The sequence below is a fragment of the Trematomus bernacchii genome, unplaced genomic scaffold (genome assembly GCF_902827165.1).
Source record: "Trematomus bernacchii unplaced genomic scaffold, fTreBer1.1, whole genome shotgun sequence".
Taxonomy (NCBI): domain Eukaryota; kingdom Metazoa; phylum Chordata; class Actinopteri; order Perciformes; family Nototheniidae; genus Trematomus; species Trematomus bernacchii.
This window is the reverse complement of record NW_022987899.1, coordinates 4,042,487-4,063,338: the sequence shown is the minus strand read 5'-3', so window position 1 is coordinate 4,063,338 and position 20,852 is coordinate 4,042,487. Positions and strand designations below refer to the sequence as shown.

General features: G+C 40.5%; 1 protein-coding gene across 4 annotated transcripts in view; it reads right to left on the bottom strand.

Annotated features, from left to right (window-relative positions):
* dscamb (Down syndrome cell adhesion molecule b) overlaps window positions 1-20,852 on the bottom strand; it is a 148,033-nt gene that overhangs the window by 116,604 nt on the left and 10,577 nt on the right. For all 4 annotated transcript variants that reach the window (XR_004554649.1, XR_004554650.1, XM_034114646.1 and 1 more), the window contains exons 2-3: window positions 11,890-12,207; window positions 9,529-9,675 (exon numbers count right to left, since the gene is read on the bottom strand). Coding sequence is in view for 2 of the 4 variants with exons in the window: in XM_034114646.1 (XP_033970537.1) it covers window positions 9,529-9,675; window positions 11,890-12,207 (465 nt within the window). In the remaining 2 variants the exon portion in view is untranslated. The remainder of the gene's footprint in view (window positions 1-9,528; window positions 9,676-11,889; window positions 12,208-20,852) is intronic.

Sequence of the window (20,852 nt, the reverse complement as noted above, 5' to 3'; positions counted from 1 at the left end):
CTACTGTTTATTGGTAAACACTGATGGAAGAGTGCCCGCCTCAACAGTTGTTGATTTTGTCTCTCCGTATGGAGTATCAGCTGGGATCACAGCCACCGTGCCAGAGCGTTGTCTGCTGCTCAGTCTGCCGTCACTAAACAGATTGCTTTATTGTTTTATGAGCTCAGTGATTAGGATGTCAGTATAATATAATGCATAAACCTTAGATTAAGCAAATCTTTGAGCAGGGAACGGCCCATCTTCCCATACATCACTACCTGTGTACTAATGTGGGAGCAGGGGAGAATTTAAATGTGCATTGTTGTTTTGGCACAAATGTAAAGTGTGTGCGTCAGCCGCTGAGCCAGAAGGACACTACAAAGACGGCCTCAGGTTTAAGATGCTTTTGGGAGGCCCGGTCCAAGATCGATTTCCCTCCATCTCTGTCTCAGTAACCCTTCTATCGATCCTTATCAAATATGTATCATGTCCTCAAGCCTACACCGCAGCTGAGATGGAGACTTCAAACAGCAACAGCTCAAACAGAAAGTCAAAGGAGGGCTGGGTTTCTTCTTCTTTTCTAAATGGCAAATCTCAAAGCAGAGGAAAGATGTGAAAATAATCATTTTTAAAAAAAGTGCCGCACAACATCCTGAAACCACGGCCTATTACAAAAGCTGCAAAATAAAAATGTAATCTCGTTAATTCAAAAGCTGTAACATCAAAGCTTTCAAAATAACACTGAGTGAATGCTATCCTTAAGCGAGCAGTACAAAAGACAGAGGGTTTAGTCTCCTACAAAGAGCCACACACTGTGCACACAATGCACGAAACACCCCCCAACTATCTCAGCTGTAACCTCGCTTCTTACTAAAAGGGTCTCGTCTCGTCCTCTTCCAATTCCCCAAACTCCCCTTCACACAGCACTCATATGTTGCAAATGCACAAAATGCATCCTTCAGCTCATGTTCCCATAATGCTCTGTGGCAGCAGCGTGATTAATGCACACAACTATTGATTTTTTTTTTCTTTGCTCTTTTCGTTTCTTGCCCCCCACCTTCAAACACTTCACACTTTGCACTCACACAATGATTTCGGTGGAAAAGAAACTCACCTACACACACTGCACAAACAATAAGCACCCCCATCTCCCTGCAGTGTGTGAGTGGACTGGGGAAAAGGGGTGCAGTGAAAGACAAGGGTCAGCATTTCACTAACTGCTGATCTGTGTAGGAGGAGGAGGAGGAGGAGGAGGAGGGGGGGGAGAGCAAAATGATAGGCTGTGTTGTTTTCATAGGGTTTCACTGCAGGATGGGTGGAAATAGTGTGCAAAAAAAATCCACAAACACCAATTTAGACACATGCATGCATGTAGCGTATATTTGCACGCATGATCATGCACACGTACTGAATTGCATGCAGGGATCAAGCCCCAGAAGGACCCGAGGAGAGACAGAAATCTGGAGGGAGACAGGGAATGAGAGGCGGAGATTGAGCAGAGGAAAGGGGAAGAAGGCAGAGGGAAAGGATCATGTGGCTAAATGTGACGCAGTCCCCTTGTTTACCAAATCTCCTCCTTCTCAGTCTCTCCTTCTCACTTCCTCTCATCTAATCTCTCCTCCTCCTACATTTCCTTGCATCCTCTTTCTTCCCGAGCTCATTTCCTTCCTCTGTGCCCTCCCTTTCAAGGTTGGCCTGACTTTGGGCGTGTTGAATTTACAGCCCCGTCTCCGCCTGCCTCTCAGTGCCCTCACTGTCAATCTGAGTGAAAAATGGAGGCAGTGGCACATCAGTGGCATGATAAATCCCCGCTGAGCAGTGATCCTGCAAACCCAACACCTACAGTAGCCTCCTTTGAAGACATCCTTAACATTCAAGCGACTGAGCCGGTGGCTGGTTAAGACTGTGATTCTATTAGCAAGCAAACTGTTTAATTAGCCTCTATAAGCACTCACAAGAACCCATGAGAGAGGAGTGAGCAGCAGAATGCAGAGGCTTTCATGATAAACGCACAGTTGGGAGGCGGCCGACGGGAATGGGACTGAAAATGCAACTGGAGATTTATTTTTGTTACTGATGCTGTGAGTATTGGAGGGACTTATTTGGGTACCACTTTACAATAAGACTACCCTTATAAAGGATTCATAAAGGGTTTATAATGAGGTTATTAACAGGTTGTAAACACTTTATTAATCCTTAAGAACCATTTATAAACCAGTTCTAACATAGTTTTCATACATCAACACAGGCTCACTATTTGGCAAGATGACTAAGCCTTATATTGGATACCTAGCTTACTTTTGGCGCATTTCCACTACAGCACGGAGCGCGGTTTAAGCGTGCCGTGCCGTGCCGTGCCGTGCCGTGCCGTGCCCGGCCCGTTTTTTGGTTGCGTTTCCACTAGGCGTAGTTCCGGCTAGCGTGGTTCTTTCCGGGCCAACAACCGGGCTGAGTATGCTAAACTAGAGAGAGAGAATCGCTGGCAAGGGGGCTACAACTACAACAAGATGGACATATTTGACCGTGATTTAGTTGTAATACACGTTTCAAAATGATGCCGAAGTAACAACATACTGATACCGGTTAGTAAAAACCATGAATTAATGCTTTGACAAGTCTGCAGACAGACGGCAGGGGAAAAACCTTTTAAAATGCGTGTTTTCTGAATGGGCTAAGCTAACGTTGTATATGCTCCGACCGTCCACACTCACAACAACGGCCTATACAGACATAAATAAAGCAGCGACTGTATTCACCATGACACAGACAGTCTGTGGTTTGTACTTGTTTAACTTTTGTCTAGTTTCTGAACAGATATGAGGAGCTGTGAGCTCTGAGTGCTAACAGCTAACGGCTGATGTTGGTTTTGTGTTTTGCACTGAAGATGACGTCACGGCTCCGCCTACACTGCGTTACTATAGTTACTGCTCCAGTTCCTAAACTGTAATGGAAACGCAGCATAAAGTGAGCTTGGCCTAACAAGGCCTAACGAGGCCTAGCCATACCGTACTAAGCCGAGCGAGGCCCTGCAGTGGAAAAGCGCCATTTGTCTTCTTCATCAGCCAGCATCCTTGGTATCTGTTGTTCACTGAGTTGATTCTCCCCCATCCATCTTGTTGTTTCTTGGCATCTCTTTGACCATTTATTTATGAGTTACTACCATTTATAATAAGGCTTAGCAGTACAGATAAATGTGGGCTCACTATTTGGCAAGCAACCGGTCACAGTTGCCCTGTTTATCTCATGTCTTATAAAAGCTTATTCATAATTTATAAAGTGTTCACAACCTAATTAATAAATGAATTACAAACTATTCGTAAACCCTTTATAAGAGTAGTCTTATTGTAAAGTGGTACCCTTATTTGCATAAAGCAAATAAAAAAAACTGCATTTTCCACGCAGGAGGAACTTACTGGGGCGCTGTGCCAAGAAGGTTATGCAATGAGATGAGAAGAGAGGAGCGAAGGCCGATAGTCAAGGCCAGCGGAGGAGGATGGAAAGGAGAGGAGGATGGAGAGAAGAGGAGGCTCGCACTTATCTCTCTGCATTGTTTGTAAATGTAAATGCAACAACATTACAGTCTGTACAAAACATATACACCACCTTCATATCGGATCATTATGCAACTTGTACTTCATGATATGATGTATTCAAAACACTAAAACAACTGTTCATTAATAAAATACACGGAGATGTGTGTTTTCGGCAGAACGCACACTCAAATACCAGACTAATCAAAGCATTGGCGCAAAAATATAAAAATAAATGTAAAGCAAGTTGTTATGGCAAAGAGACGAATCTCTATTTTCTCAAAGTAGAAATTATTTAGTCAATTATCAATATGTTCAGGTTCATATTAGTCTTTAGTGTCTCTCCTGTGACATGTCTCCATGCTTTAATGTTCAAAAAGCTCTTTATTTGTCACATACTGCCTGTGCTGCTGCACCTCTTTTCCCCCTCTGTCTGAAACCAGAGCTCGGTCTGCTCTGATTGGTTAGCTGGCCGGCTCTGTTGTGATTGGTCAACAGCTTAGAGAGGTCCAGAAAGCATACACATCTTCCAGCGCAGACTGAAAACTCATCTCTTTCGACTCCACTTCGAGCAATAAAATTACTAACAAAGCACTTGTATACTAACAAAGCACTTGTATACTAACAAAGCACTTGTTTACTAACAAAGGACTGGCTTATCTAAAGCTAGTTGAGTAGCACTTGAAATGTTTTGGCTCTATGAAACCTGATGTACTTATATGATTCTGTTTTCTTCAAGTTTGTATCTTCTTGATCGAATGCACTTATTGTAAGTCGCTTTGGATAAAAGCGTCAGCTAAATGCAATATAATGTAATGTAATGTCCAGCCCCTTAGCCTATCATGTACAATATGTTGGGGAGCGCTAGCCAATAGCAGCACAAGTGTTACATCAATATGTTCCAGGAGTAAACAAACAAGTCCAATGCAGGCCATGTACATGCACAAAAGGTTCAAGGTTCTTTATTTGTCAAACGAACATAGCTACAGTGTAGTTATGTCGATGAAAATCTTGTGTCACAGGCTTCTCCAACAGAGCAACACAAAACACAGATAAACAGAAACATATAGTGCAAGTAAATAGTAAATATAAGAAGAAAATAGTTTAAAAAAGTGAAATAGTGCAATAAGAGTCTATATGCAAGTCATTTAAATATGATATATTAGGTAAATAGATACATCATTTTTAAGTAGCAGCCAGATGAATATTATGAACCTACTGTATATCACACTACAGGAAAAGGGAAAACCAAAAAAAACTTAAATATGACATAATCAAGATTATTATTCAAAATAAGAAAATGTGTTTCTTGTTGAATTATGACTAACACCTATCCCCTTTATTAACCTAAACAAAAGTTTGTTTAGTCAACTAAGTACCATGCAGCTTTCACTTTTGTCACAAATTCTGTGGTATCGTTCCATCATTAATTTCAAAGGTATTGGTACTGGTCTCCAAAATGTGCAAGATGCCTACACAACAAGATTGGAATAGATGCAAATGTTAACACATGCATACACAGCTCTGGGAGTGTGTGTATCCTTTGCTACAGAGATGATGTTGCTTCTTCATTCGTGGAAGGTGAGAAAAGTCAATAAGAACTCAGTGTGTGGGAGATGTACACACAATTGTACATGCAGGTACGGATAGAAATCATCTGCAGGGTTCAAATATTACAACTAACACTGCACATTAGGGACTCGAACATTTTACATATTGCTGTATGTAGACAGACAGACAAGAGTGCAAGTCTCAGTCACGATATGTTGTTTGCAGCTCATTCAATATCCAAGCACTGGTTTTTGTTGAAGCTCTTCTCTGCTCATTACGTTGCACATATCGTGAATGATGAGAGACAAAAAGGTAGAAAAAGATACACCATCCCAGGCTGAGCCAAGCCTTTTCAAAACATACTTGAAACACGTAAAGAAGAACTACAAGCGAGTGACAACACACATGCATTAATATAAAGGTCCACCGTGTAAAATCCACTCAGTAGCACACATCTCCTCGCCTCCCTTTCTTTGTCTCTTTCATGTCTCTATTAGCTTTGTCAATTGTTTATCAAAAGCAGCGAGAAGGCGTTCGCGGCCGGGCGTTTGAAAGGTCCGTCGCTGAGAGACACGTTTTAAAATTCATGACGGGTTAATGGTATGTTAGTGGCAACATTAGGACCCAGTGAGCGCACGTCGTGCTCATTCACATTGAAAACAGGCCGCTTCAAATGACTACTAAGCAGTCCTCGATCTGAGAGGTAATTCATATTGTAATTAACTTTTCAATCACAGCTGATTAATTAAGACAAGCCCTGGTCTGTAATTATGCATCTATTTTTTTTACCCTAATGTGAATCAGTGGCTTTGCAAAGATATCAGGAGCCAGTTTCCTCTCTACATTATTGATCTTAAAAAGCACATTTATACGTGATGATACTAAACAAGCAGACATAATGAGTAGCGATCAACCAGGTTTGGGACGGTAACTTTAAAAGAACAAACAAACAATATGCTCTTTTTAGGTTTTTACTAACACTAATCCTGACAGTAATCCCGAATTTTAAGAAACAGTAATCAGATTAATATGTATGCAACAATGAGGAAATACAGTTAAAACACATTTCTATCCTGATTAAAGGTGGGGTAGGTAATTCACTTCAGAAACATCTGAGCCGGCCCGGCTAAAATAACTGGATGGCCTACCTGCCTGTCAGCCTTTCATCTGTGCATAAACTTATCTCGTGCCCTCATTGGTCATGTGCGCGTTCGTGTGTGTTGGAGGAGGGGCTCTGTAAGGAAGTCTGAAGGAAGGGGCAGATTTTTTCCGGTTGTGTATTTTCAAATTCTAGCGCACTTGAGCTGGTTTCTCCATTCTTACCTACCCTACCTTTAAGTAATCCATTACTCCAAGCCTGTGATCAACGCTATAGAGGTTTTAAGGTCTGTAAACTGGACTTTCATAAACATTTCCTTAAAAACCAACTGACATTTTCCCTCTAAGTTGTCCAGGAAAACAGTCCCGGTGTTGAGAAATATCTCGATTGCTCTTCCTCACATTCTGATGCACAATGCGAAAGGTAGAGAAGTGCGTTTGATGTTACCGTTCCCAACAAAAAACCTGAGATTAATAATTCAGTGTGGCTGTTGGATAGCTTTATTTTGTGTCCACTGAGACTAAGTCTTCTTTCATGAAAAATTGAAAAAAGAAAAGGGGGGGTGGAAGAAGCAGTCGGGAAACAACAAGGCTGGGTCAAACTGCACCCAGTTGCCAATGCCATGTCGATATCCTTATGGCCTGTCGCACGCACACACACACACGCACACACACACAAAACACACACACCTTCTGCTCACCCTCGCTCCTAGAGTAAACATACCCTCTCCATAACAGTGTGAGGTGAAGCTGCTCATGCATCAGAATCGACCATGAAATATTTATCACGGAGCAGCAGTGATTTTGACAGTGTGCTCATGCTTTTGACAGCACTCGCCTGCTGCAATACTTATTGGAGTAAACACGGACAATCCAATATCGTTGTTCTGTTGAATGCTAGCGAAAGAACTTGAAAGAAAGCCGGGCGTACAATATAATCTATCAACTAGCCCGTCAGACTTGCTGTAGAAATAAAATAAATAAAATAAAAAGTTACTGATAATTGTCAATTTAGGAAGTGATACATGCAAAGAGAACCTATACTCTGTTTTTATTTGAGTAATTAGGTTTAAATAAGTAAGTAAAGACAAAATTAAGAAGTATAGACCATATGTGTCTTTCTGAAAGAGGACGTCATTTTGAAGTTGTCTCCATGCTTTAAAGGTGGGGTAGGTAAGTTTGAGAAACCGGCTCGAGATACACTTTTTGTTATATTCCATGGAATGCTCTTAACATCCGATAGCAATGAATATCTTAAGTGCTTTGACAAAAAATCCATAAAAAAATGTCATCTGTGGAAGCCGTAGTACTGTAAAAAGCACGACCAATCATTTTAGCCGGCCCGGCTAAAATAACTGGATGGCCTACCTGCCTGTCAGCCTTCCATCTGTGCACAGACTTATCTCGTGCCCTCATTGGTTATGTGCGCGTTCGTGTGTGTTGGAGGAGGGGCTCTGTAAGGAAGTGGCAGATTTTCTCCGGTTGTGTATTTTCAAATTCTAGCGCACACGAGCTGGTTTCTCCAAAATTACCTACCCCACCTTTAATGTTCAAAAAGCTCTTTATTTTTCTCATACTGCCTGTGCTGCAGCACCTCTTTTCACCCTCTGTCTGAAACCAGAGCCCAGTCTGCTCTGATTGGTCAGCTGGCCGACTCTGTTGTGATTGGTCAACAACTTAAGAGATGTCCTGCCCCCTAGCCTATCACGTACATTGCGTTGGAGCGCTAGCCAATAGAAGCACAAGTGTTGCGTAGTGATGTCACTATGTTCCGGGAGTAAACAAAGGAGTCCAATTCAAGGTGTTTCAGGCAGGGATTTTAGCCGTTGCAGACCATTTACATGCACTAAAACCTATAGAACACTACAGGAAAGGGAAAACCCCCAAAAAGCAGAATATGGCCTCTTTAACAAATTATTGGCAATGATTGTATGAATCCAAATTCATTCATACGTGCAAAGATGATCTATACTTTTCTAATTCCTTAATTTATTATAGTTTTAATAGATAAGTCAAGACAAAATAAGGAAAGTACTGTATATACCATGTGTCTTTTTAATTCAGGCCAACAGACGTCTACTAAAGACACAGATGTTAAAGCATTTCATCCCCATAATGGACACTTTTTTTTTTTCAGCCGCAGATGAGATAAACATCATCTCTGAGTCTTGTCTACATGATTCATTTCATTTACAGAACATAATCATATCTGCATGCTGCATATTTGCCCGCTCTCCGTGACATTAGGCGATGTCTTCCACCGGCAGCTCGCAGCGAGTAACTGGAGTAACCTCAAGTAAATAAGTCGCTGGCATGGATCAGGAGACACGTCTTCACGCTTGAGCACACACATTTAAAATGCCACCAAAACACCGTCCCAGATTCTGCCCTCAGTCAAATGACATCAAGTGCTCACTTACAGGTCCCTGAACGCCCCAGTATGAAGCAAAATCAGCCAGCGGGCAGTACATGGAGCAATCAAGAGATAAGCATCCCATTTAACGCGAGTAAAAAATCCAACCCGCAGAACGTGGCGGTGTGTCTCGCGTTATCCTGCTGCGCCGCTGGATTCAAACAAGAAGGGTAACTAGGTCAATGAAGCTGTGTAAACTGTTTCACTTTACCCCGTGCTGGACTCAAAATGGAGTTGGCTGAGGTGAAGGAGTGTGTGTAGGAGAGAGAAGCTCAGTGATTCAATGTGACAGTTATCAGCGTCCTCTGGCTGGTGAGAGGACTGTGCAGAGCTGCAGAGCCCTGTAACGCTTAGACTACGGCAGGTAAGGAGATGACTCACAGAGAAACAGAACATGGTGTCCAAAGAGCGAGGAGCAGGAGTGGGATAAAAAACAACGAGAAAACAACGAGAAAATAAAAAGCAAAACACCTTTCCCTCCGTCAAACATTAAATCGTGCAGTTTTGGACAATAAGAATACCTTCTGCTTTGTAATTTTACCATTACCACATTTTTGTCAATGGATTTATTTAAGGCAGTTCAACCTCTCTTAAACTACCCACTTAAACTGTCCATAAAGCATTAGCTGTCTTGGGCATTTAATACATATTTATTTGGTGTTCTGACAACTAAATAAAAATTTAAAAACATCTGGCTGCTTTCTGACTCTCTTGTGGAAAAAGTATTCCGATTCTATGCGTGAGTAAGAGTACTAATACCACACTGTAAAAATACTCAATTTCAAATAAAACAACTGCATCGAGAAAAGGTATTAAGAACTAATAGGAAAATGTATTTCAATTATTTAGATTGGATTCATATTAATTCTGTTACTCCCTGTAACTGTGAGAATGTTTCACTGCAACTAGTGAAATGTTCTGTTATCTTCCGAATAAATAAAGATATATTTGTCTTACCTGAGTTGAGTGAAACGGTGTCTTTCTCCCATGATACAACATTGACGTAGGCCTCAACAGAAGCAGGGATAATGCACTTGAAGACGGCTACACTGCCTCTCATGGCCTTCTGGTCGGCCACTCGGACTGTGTAGGGTTCCCGTGATACTAGGGAACAAAAACAGAAACATAAATACATTTCTCATTCATAAGAGAACATTACTGAATAGAATAGAATAGAATCAGAGGGATGAACCCCTCTTCAATGGTCACACATGCAGAGCACACAGCACACACAGTGACATTTGTTCTCTGCATTTAACCCATCCTAGTACCAGGAGTCTAGTACTAGGAGCAGTGGGCAGCTATTGTACAGCGCCCGGGGGGCAATGGGAGTTGGGGGGGTGTCCGGTGGCTTGCTCAAGGGCACCACGGCAGGAGGTGAACAAGGACCTCTCCAAGTAGCAGTACACACTCCATATTTTAGGTCTGGTCCGGGACTTGAACCAGCGACCCTACAGCTCCCAGTCCAAGCCCCTACTGACTGAGCCACTGCCGGACTATATTTATATACATTTTTTACCATTTTTTCTGCAGGTACGTGAAGCCTGTAACTACAATCCTCACAACCAACCACACATCCTGAAGTATATGCTTTTCTTTGTTTAACATCATACAATACATACAGACACATTTTTTACATTTTTAACCAACTTTATCGATTGAGTGCCGGAATCTTGTTGAATATGGTGATTGGTAATTGTGTGTTGTGTTAACACCTGCCTATGTGGGTTTGCCTGGTTAATTGGACTGTGCCATTTTCCTAAAACTTGAGGGGTGTTTAAAGAAGCCACTTCACCTAAGCGACACCCATATTTTAGTTTGGCCAGCATTGTTATAACTTCCTGCAGTGTGGAGAGGAAGGCCATGTCAGGAGGAGGAATCAGCTGAGCATGTAGTACTGAGATGTAGAAGGTATGTAACACATAGAGAGAACAATTTAAGGAGTTAGAAAAAGTTAGTTTAACAATACTAATTGTTTGTATAACATGATACGATGTTATACTGAAAGAAGAAAAAATAACTACTTTTATTGGCACCAGAAGTTAGAATCAAATGATATCAACATTTTTAAAAGGTTTTTCTGTTGAAGCGAAATGGTCAAACAGGTGAGCAGATGTAAAAAAATAATGTGTATTACACTGTGCAATAAATACAAGTAAATATACCATCATCTGGCGGCTGCTCCATTACTATCTACTTGTTTCAATTCACTTTTATAATGCTGTTACTTTTTATTCAGGGCATATGTGATTATTATGAGGTGTTACATACATTTGCCTCTTTACTTAATACTGTAATATGTTGCCTTTATCAGAATTGTCTCCTGCTGTAACAATGTCAATATCCCCTCTGTGGGACGAATAAAGGTAATTCTGATTGTGACTAAGCAATATTATCTCTGTAGCGGTCAAGAGTGAACTGTAATGTGTCCAAGAAATCTTTAAAATGATCCGAAAAAATGTCAATCTATATTTTCAATCTGGTGAGAAAAAGTCCATACAAGTAGCTACTGAGTGAGTGGACACAAATTATTACAATGTCTCTGACCTACTGTAACCTTTTGATATTTTTAACATATGTACTCTCAGCCGATCTCCCTGAAGCAGTGAGATATCCATCCATCAGACTCAGGTCAGTTAATTAAAGTCACGCTTTAAATGCTTTGAGCTTTTGCTCTTTGTCAAAGAAACATGACAGGGTTATTATAAGATTCTGGAAACCTGCACTTAATTAATTTAGACTACACACATTTATCAATCCCATGAATAAGTCTTTTAAGTGATTGATTTTTGCACTGTATTCATACAAAAACCATCATGACTAAAACATATTATATATATACTGGTATTTTAGTCCCAACATTAAAAATATGGCTCACAGAACTGATTGTAACACTGCACTTTGCCAGAAATCAATACATTGTAAGTTTTCTAGATTTTGATCAAATCTAGCAAACTTAAGTCTCTCATCTCGCAAAAGTACATCTTGAGTGTGGTTTCTATTACATTTACATTGTTTGCATGGAAAAGAAGCATGGCAATACCATGTTTAGTTATCTGTGTGCTTGCTTTTATATTTAAAATATAAGTCTACTCTTTTGCCGTTTATCTGTTTCGCCGTAAATGTCCCGCTGCAGGACGAATAAAGGTTTTCTGATTCTGATTGATGCTAACAACATTTGAAACAAAAGGCCTAACTACTAGTACTGTTATTAATACATGTGTTTAATACTTCGACTAGTGCTCCTGCCATTTCCCTCACCCTCACCATCACCATCATCATTAAAGGAACCCCTGCTACTCTGAGCGTTGGACTCACCAGCTTTGATGTGGACATCCTGACTCCTGATCTTGCCGGAGGGGTTCTCGGCAGTGCAGTAGTACGTGTTGTCGTGGATCAGCTTGCTGAAGCTGGATGGCAGGAAGTTGAAGATCTGGAGGGTTCCATTGGGGTGGACGTGGCGGATGCCGGGGACATCGTAGATCTCCTCGCCGGTCGCCAGATACCAGCGTAGCGAGGCAGGGGGCGCGCCACCAGCAGGACAGGGCACAGAGGTCCCTGTGGTGCTGGCAAATACTACCTCTTGCAAAGATGCATTGACAAAGTATAAGCTGGAATGTAGGTCCTCACTGAAAACTGCAAGAGAGGAAACACAGGATGTTCGCTGTTACAACCAGGTATTGCACTTCATCAATTTCCTGTAAACGGATGTTAGCAAAATCTTGAATAAAGTTCTTAAAAAATTAAAAAATTAAAAAGCACAAATAAGTATCACTCTAATGCCACCTAGTTTAAGTGCTTCCATTTGCGTAACATGATAAGTAGTTAAGGATTCATCAATGTATTCCCATCCCAGGGACCTCGGGAACATGACATTAGCATAACTACTATCAATTATGAAATAAGGTCAGTTGCCTTGATCATGTTCAAGCTTTAATTCAAGCCAACATCACAGTAAAGAGACCAACGTCAAATGCAGTTTGTGCAGGAGCATTCTCCAGAGGACAGGAGGGTAATAAATGTCAATGTTGGACCAATTAGCTCCACAGTAATCTACAGCTGTTTGATTTCATAGTGAAGCCAGCACGTTTGCGTTGTATATTTTGTATTTCAGGAAAAAATACTACAGTATTAGTGTGCGTATCTCAGCATGGTGACAAGCCCAGAGGCTGTGCACTAAATGGCTTACAGTGGCACTGGCAGCTGGCTTGGACCCTCCCTGGGGAGAAAACATTTTAGCACTTCATAAATTCCTAACAAGGTTTCAAATTGCAGACGTGTCCATCCTCTTCTCTGCTTCAGCAGCTCTCAGCCAGCAATGAGACACTCCAATGACCTACTCATGTACACACGCACATCCACCCAACTCTCATTTGTTGTTACAAATTAGGAATACTCATTTAAAATCATCAGCATACAAAAGATCAATACTGCAGCATTTTTTCTGCAAGAATGTGTTGACATATTGGATATCTGGACAATTGCACCAACTCTATAATGCAAATAACTCTGCACTCCCTGTTACAGAAAATGGTAAACCTATTCAGATAATGCAGACTGGCTGTGTGGATTTTTGTCTGACCACACACATTTTGCCTCACATTTCAAATTAAACTGAGGTCCCCAAACTAGTAATACTTTTAGACAATAGACAGATTAAACCAAAACTATTAAAGAGTCCTTAAGAGGGATTTAATCAGCCAAATTATTGGAAACACCAGCAATAGAACGTAATAAAATCATATCACCTCTGATTCATTCATTACACATGATGAGATTAATACTTTTACTTTAGATCCATTACACTCTGCTCAAAATACATATGTACCCTAACTTAAGTAAGTTGTTTTTAATGCCGGATTTATAAACTAGATTGTGGAAATATAAACCGTCACCTTTGGGCTAACGTTAGCTAAAGGTAGCTGAATTTGTCAACTTCTAGTAAAATGATATAACTTTTTTAAATCACATCCCCTCTGATTCACAAGGATTAATACTTTTACTTTAGATGCACACTTTGCTCAAAATACCTACGTACTTTAATTTAAGTAAAGTTGTTTGAATGCACGATTGTTAAGCTAGCTGACATATGCTATCACCTATTGAGCTAACGTAAGCTAAACCTAGCTGAATTTGTCCCTTAGCAACTAGCTCACATTAATATAATATTCATTCTTGTGAAATAATATGAATAAATTCACATCACCTCTGATTCAGCATGATTAAAACTACCTACTTTTTACTAAAGTATAGTCGGTTTTAATGCTGTTAAGTTAGATGGTGAAAATAGAAGCTACAAGCTACATTAACGTTAGCATCCAGCAACTAAGTCAAAAACAGTACAAGTGTTTAACAACATATTGCTGTTTTTGGCCTTTCAGGTGTTGTAACAGGTGTTTTTTACAGTACAATACATCAAATAAGTGAAAATGACCAACAAACCTGTAGCTTTTTTCTCTTGTTTTTGCTAACTAGCAACTCCTGAAATAAAAGACTGTTTACCTTCAGCTGCTGGTATGTCTGTCACTAATCAAAAAAGAGAAGACCTGTGTCTCTATTAAGTTTTTGTACAATACACTGCTTATGTTAAAACCTGTAAATACAACAGCTTTTCACATATATTTATGCAAATGATGCAAGCTGAGAGTTTAAGAAATATTTATATATTACATTATCAGACATTGTTATCTACCAGGTCCACTTGTAATGAAGTTACCCTTTGACTGGGACATACATCTTCAGATACAAATATGTAACTTCATATTCCAGATAAAGAAGGAACAAGCAGACCATCTGGCACCCACAGCCTGCAGCCTTTCCATGGTGAAATACTGCAGTACAGCTTGTATCAAGGTGTCAGGCCTGTCTACTGACTAAATCCATCTATTTCTTTGTAACTGTGCTTCCTGTCTTTCTCTGTATCCATGCTGATTTCATTTGTCAGTGCTAACAATGCACATTTCTGACTCACTCCTGCAAAAGCCTATTTGTTACTTCCATTTTTGAATTGTACAACGTGAAGACTAACAATGCACCTCTGGTTCTGCACATTCTGTGCGTATGTTAGATGTTAACAATATGATACTGTGAAAAGCTCAAAATGCTGGCAAGTGTACAAATAATATGGAGATTGTTTTTCATTATAATTCTGTATTTCAATATAAAAACGTTTTTATTATGTGAATTAATCACACACAAAAAAAGCACAAAAAGTATTCTGAATAGATAAAACCTGAATCCCTATGGAAATTAGTAACTGTGCAAGGTAGATCCTGTGAATTTCACACCGCATTTTACAAATAAAACACATTGATTCCAATAAAATATTAAGAAGGGTAGTATGCTCCCAGCAGGGTAACTTTTGTATACACTCCTGAACAGTCTCTTACATCAAAAAGTTTTAGCCAATTTGAATCTTTTAAAATGCGGAGGGAAAGTGTGCTGGGTTTCTCAGTGGGTCTGTGGCACAGGCCAAGATGAAAATAATACATCAAAGTCATATTAAACTCTGATTCATTCTCTTTTTTCCAGCTGGCACGGGGAGTATCAATCTTCCCGTAGCTCTGTTGAAAATACGGACTGAAGCCATGGGGGGGGGGGAGGATCAAAACCCCACCTGTTCATGGACACCGCTCAAGGTTAGTGAAAAGTGGAAGACACTTTGAAATCACTCATGTGGATATTTTAAAAGACACTGCTGTTGTATTCAGTAGACATTTTCTTTGTGAATAAGGCATGGGGATTATAATTTAGACCCTTTGTAAATGTCTATATTGTCTAAAGTAGTGTAATGTAAAAGCAACATGCTGTCTGAAATCCTAATTGATCATACTGATAAGTGAAGGCTGTAAGTGAAGACTGTTTTTCAAAACTAATTTGCAAAGAAATGACATGTTCTGCTTTAAAACATGACATTTTCTGCTTAAAAAAAAAACAGACACAACTGGCACACATCAAAGCTGTCTGCAAATACAATTTAGGTACTTAGTTCATTGAGACTTTGAACGTTACAGCGCCACAATAGCTAACAGTTGGAGAGGAGTAGATCAAAGAAGTGTGCCTTTGCCTGGTAAGCTTCTATTCTATTTTCGAGAAATTGGATTAGGATTTATGTCATTGCTGTTTTGATATTCGTCTATCTCACATATGAGAAGTACATGAGAGCAACTCAATTTGGACTGGCTGAGTGATAGCGAGATTGATTTAATTTAAAAAAGGAACTACGAAGGAAGGGTGCATATCACCGCGCTATACTCGTTTTCCTAATTGACTAAGCTCAGGTGCCACAAATGCTCCGATGACGCAGGTACACCCCCCCCCCTCCACCCGAGACCTCACAGAGAGCCCTGTGTCACGCCCGAACAAAAGGCCCGACCACTTACTACATTGCCCGAGAGGAAATCAGTAATTGGCCTAATTTTTCATGAGCTCAACCGTAAAGGTGAAATAAATGACACTGCTCAATAATGCATCGTATGCATCTATAATTGACTGTGATTTTCTCTTTCATGGGTTATCGTTTCGAAGAAGAACATAAGGAATGTTTAATTTAAATCTTTCTGTCAGATATGCCAGTATTTTTTACTCTCTATTGAGATTACATGGTTTGAAAATGTGAAGCCTTTCATTAAACTGGTATATGTTTTGTTTTTGCAGATGCTAGCATGCTTTTTTCTTTTTGTGCCAATCTGCATTATAAACTCATTTGAACTGAAGGCTGCATTACACAACTGTACAGTTCTGTAAATACAAATTGTAACTGCTTGACATTTAAACACTTTTAAATATTCATGTCGTTTGTAACGAAATAAGGCAGTATAACTGTTTTGTGTTTTTCATTATGAGAAAACTAGTTTATAAAAAAGAAAAAACCTGTGTAAACTCTATGTGATTTAGGAAATCAGCCGCAGTAACGTTTCCACAGACTTACAATATGATTAACAACACCGATGGTTCAGCACCGTCACAGGATTGTTATGCTTCACACAATAGAGCTGATCAGCTGACAGGGTGTAACTAACCATGACAGTGCATTTTCACAGCCGCTGGCGCGCTTCATTTAAGTAAACGTGCAATCAATGCCGATGGGAGCAAACGGCAGGTAAAGATGAAATCACTAACTAGCTGTTTTCAGAATAACAAGAAAGAATATTTTCAATCTTATATTCACAGCTTAAAGAAGCCTTGTTCTGCTTTTTGGGGTTTTCCCTTTCCTGTAGTGCGTTGTATATGTTTTTGTGCATGTAAATGGTCTGCAGAGGCTAACATTCCCAGTGTTCCCTCTCTCCCACACACTCCCCCTTTGCCTGAAACGCCTCCATTGGACTCCCATTGCTTACTTCCAGATCATAATAACATAACTTTTGTAACACATATTGAACGTGATATTCAATATGAAATGAGGGGCGGGACATCTCTAAGTGGTTGATCAATCATAACAGAGCCGGCCAGCTAACCAATCAGAGCCGACTGGGCTCTAGTTTCAGACAGAGGGTGAAAAGAGGTGCTGCAGCACAGGCAGTATGAGATAAAAATGACCTTTTTGAACATTAAAGCATGGAAACATGTCCCAGTAAAGGCACAACATACTAATATGAATGTGAAAATGACAATATGATGTCCTCTTTTACAGTTGTTGTTATTAACAGTCTTGTAGAGTTGGTTTCTCTTTCTAATGTACCTACACTACTAAGGGAATGGTGTCTGTGCCATGTGGGAAACTGGTGACATCCTATCCTATGTTTCATGCAGCCACACTGGCTTTATTCATGAACACTCTCTGAAATGGAAGCAAAGAGAGAACAGCAAACAAGGAGAGGCAAAGAGAGAATCAGAGAGACAGTGGGGATTGATTCAGCTTCGCATATTTCATAGGGCACTCGCTTTGCATCTGTTGAGCTAGCAGAGCCATCGCCTGAGTTGTCATCGCTTGCCGTGGTAACAGGACTCGGCACCGCATGGCAGCGTGGCACCGGTGGCTTCACAGTGACAACGTGACAGCGGGAACCCTGGGTAATTAAAGCTCTCTGCTCTGTGCCCTCAGGGTGAGTCTGCCTGGGATGTTGGAGATCATACCTGGCCCAGTCACACTCAAGACTCGCAGTCGCCGCATTATTCAACACATTCATATTCCTACTCTGTGGTTTAACGGATAGCAGAATATGTATGATGTCAAGTGTTCACAGGAGCTTAAAACAGGACTTGTGCATGACCCACATTTGAAATAAAGTGTTATTTCTTTTTCATTTAAACTGAATAAATGAGTTAAAAAGTTAATTTTGCAATCTTCCCAAAGCTATTACCTGAAGGAAACACATAGCAGGTAGAGTAGAGACAACTGGGCCAAGCAGTCCAGTATGAGCAAGCATTCCCACTGATCTGATCTGCCCAGAGGCAATACACCATGCGCGGAAGTTAAATGACTGTCTTCCAATTTGCTCTCATGAATATTAAGCAGTAGAAAGGGTTGGCTGTATGCAAGCTGCTGATCCACACCGACAGATCTGTCCTCTGATGTCTAGGAGGGGCGGGCAATGCTAAAACGAGGCCCCCACAGCAGATGAAGCCTCCTCCTCCTCCTATCCGGTCTATTTCACGTCTTAAATGGGCCAGAGTGGCTACCTGTCTCATCAAGGAGGAAGCCAGAGACCCTGGACTGTTTCTCACTTTGGTAAAACTGAGCGATGAAGACACTGATGTCTAAATTATGCTGCTTCTGATGATGAGAGAGGATCTGATGAGGGATTATACTGAAGCAAACTAAAGCAGCACCCTCTGCTGCTGCTGATGATGAATAAAAACTAACCATCAGTACAAATGTAAAGTTGCTTTGTGATGCAACCAGCGCACTGTAGGGAAGGAAACCCATGTCTTCAAATAAGTCAATAAAACAATTGCAAGTGTCACATAGATATTAGTTTCATAATGATCTACTTTGCAGTTAGGAGGAAGTTATTATTTCACCACCTGCAATCTTACCTATTCATTAAAATAGTTTTTCTAATTTAACCCAGACCTGGGGAGCAGCACGGTGTTGCCTCTCCGCAACCTAATTAACCAGAATGAAAAACGATGTATTTATAGAAAGCTCCTGCTAATCCCCTTTGACGAATATGCTTATAAATATGTTTTTATGGTTGATTTATTCCTGTGAGGTGCGTCACTGGTGATAACACAAAAAAAGATAGGCAGAAGCTTTTGAATGCTGTCACATGACCATCAAAATGTTATAATACATCTCTGAATCATCAAACTGATTGCAATATAAGGATTCTTGTTAACGGTCTAAAGATCCTGAATTAAAAAAACTAAATCCCCACAAAATATTCCGTACATTCACTTAATTGAAGCTAGCATATCATACATATCGAGATAAATCAAATAAAGCTCTCTTGCATGACTTTCTCTTCCCTTGTTCTGTTAAACTGACCTTAGCAGTTTAGATAACATTTATTTATGTATACATGTTTATACTACTCTCCTCCTGTTGTTACCTCAGACTGTACAGTTATTAGAGACTTCAATACTAACCACAAACATTTGTCTCATTCACAGACTGACGGCAGTGCTCCACAGAGGTTCGCCATAAGTAATAGTAAAACACTTGAATAAATATTTGGCTTTATTTGGCTTTTAAAATATACCTATTGTGGGGGAAACTTCTGAAGCAATTGAGAGTCAGGACTCAGAGAGGCACGAGGAGAGCTGGAGCTTTGATGGCAAACACTGGTGGTTTATTTGGAGTTACGGCCGGAGAATTGACAAAACAGGTGGTGTGTCACGAGTTGACACAGCGGTTGCCAAACCAATTCTGAAGAACTCTTCTGCAGCTCGAGGTTTTAACTAGTTCAGAGTGTAATAATCAACATTCTTCATCAGTGAGACTAAACCATTATGGACCCTGAATCTAACTAGAGCTGTCGTCCATAGAAAAGAATGTGCGCCAGGGAGCCTACGTCCCTGAACAGTAAACTACCTCATGGCGGCTTGTGCTCGGTCATAGACTGGCAACAACAATGCGCCCAAGCTGCTCCTCCTTAAAAGAGATAGCAGCAATACCCAAGGCCGTAGACCTATGCCATGGGAAAAGAGACAGTGAGAGGAGAAAATTATGAACTGTGTCGAAGGTTGAATACCTAAGCAAATTATTCCCTAACACCTATATAAGTTTTGTCCTGAGTGTTCCCATTGGCCTGGCTTGTGTACAGTTTACAGGGGAAACACTGATTTAGTCAGTGTTGTTGAGTCAAGTTGGTAACAGACATGTCAGCTAGCTAACAGTGCCAGAGAAATGTCAAGTCATTTATGTAATGGCTCACTTTAATCACGTTTAACACAGCTAAAATCTTCCTTTGAGTGTGGGTTGATTTCCTTTTTAGTTGATTCCTTATTTTTGAATTGATCTCTGGGGCATTGTAGCTCACCATGACCACCCGCTGCTTTGCTAGTGCTGTATTTAGCGTGATTAGCATGTTGCTTTTGCCCACCAGTGCTCTGTGAACCAACGTCTTAACACATGCTGATGGATGGTGTTGCTTAAATTATTCAATATTGATATCTGATGCTCATTTATACAGCAAAGTAACATTTAACAAATATCTAGAACCTGTTAAGGAGTTACTGGGTTCTCAAACTATGGTTACAGTTTGCTGCAGTCTTTGTTATGACATCCTGTTTGCTATATTTCGGATGAGTTCAAGGCACCAGTTTTGCAGCCAACATCAACCATGAGAAACTTCTATGCTTTAAGATTCTCTTAAACATGTCTGATTTAGACTTGAGTGGATATAATCGAATCCCCTCAAAACTAATCTAATGGTCAGCATGCACGGCCCCTGCTGATAACGCGATTAAGCCGTGGCGTTCTCGGTGCACAGATGCCTTTTGGCAGAGGCCTTACTTCACTTAAACAAGTAGACATGGCACATACTGGACAACCAACCTTATTATGTCATCAAACATTAGGGTTAAGGGCCTTCAGAAAAGCTGCTGTTGATGGTGTCTTAACATGAACGCTGTCCACCTGCATGCCAGCTAAGCTAACGCGATTTTTATGAAGGTTTCAGTGTGCAGCATCTGCGACATGAGCGCTGCTGAAGAGAATGACCTGACACTGACGGCTTTTTGCTTTAAAGGATATTTTTTCATGTGCTACCTTAATATGTTATCTGGCTATGGGACACATTCACTTTGTAAAATGGTTTGCAAAAATCACTTTGCAAATTCTGCCTTGATATTCTAAATTGTTAGGTGGTAACTCATCTTTATTGGCCCCTGGATGC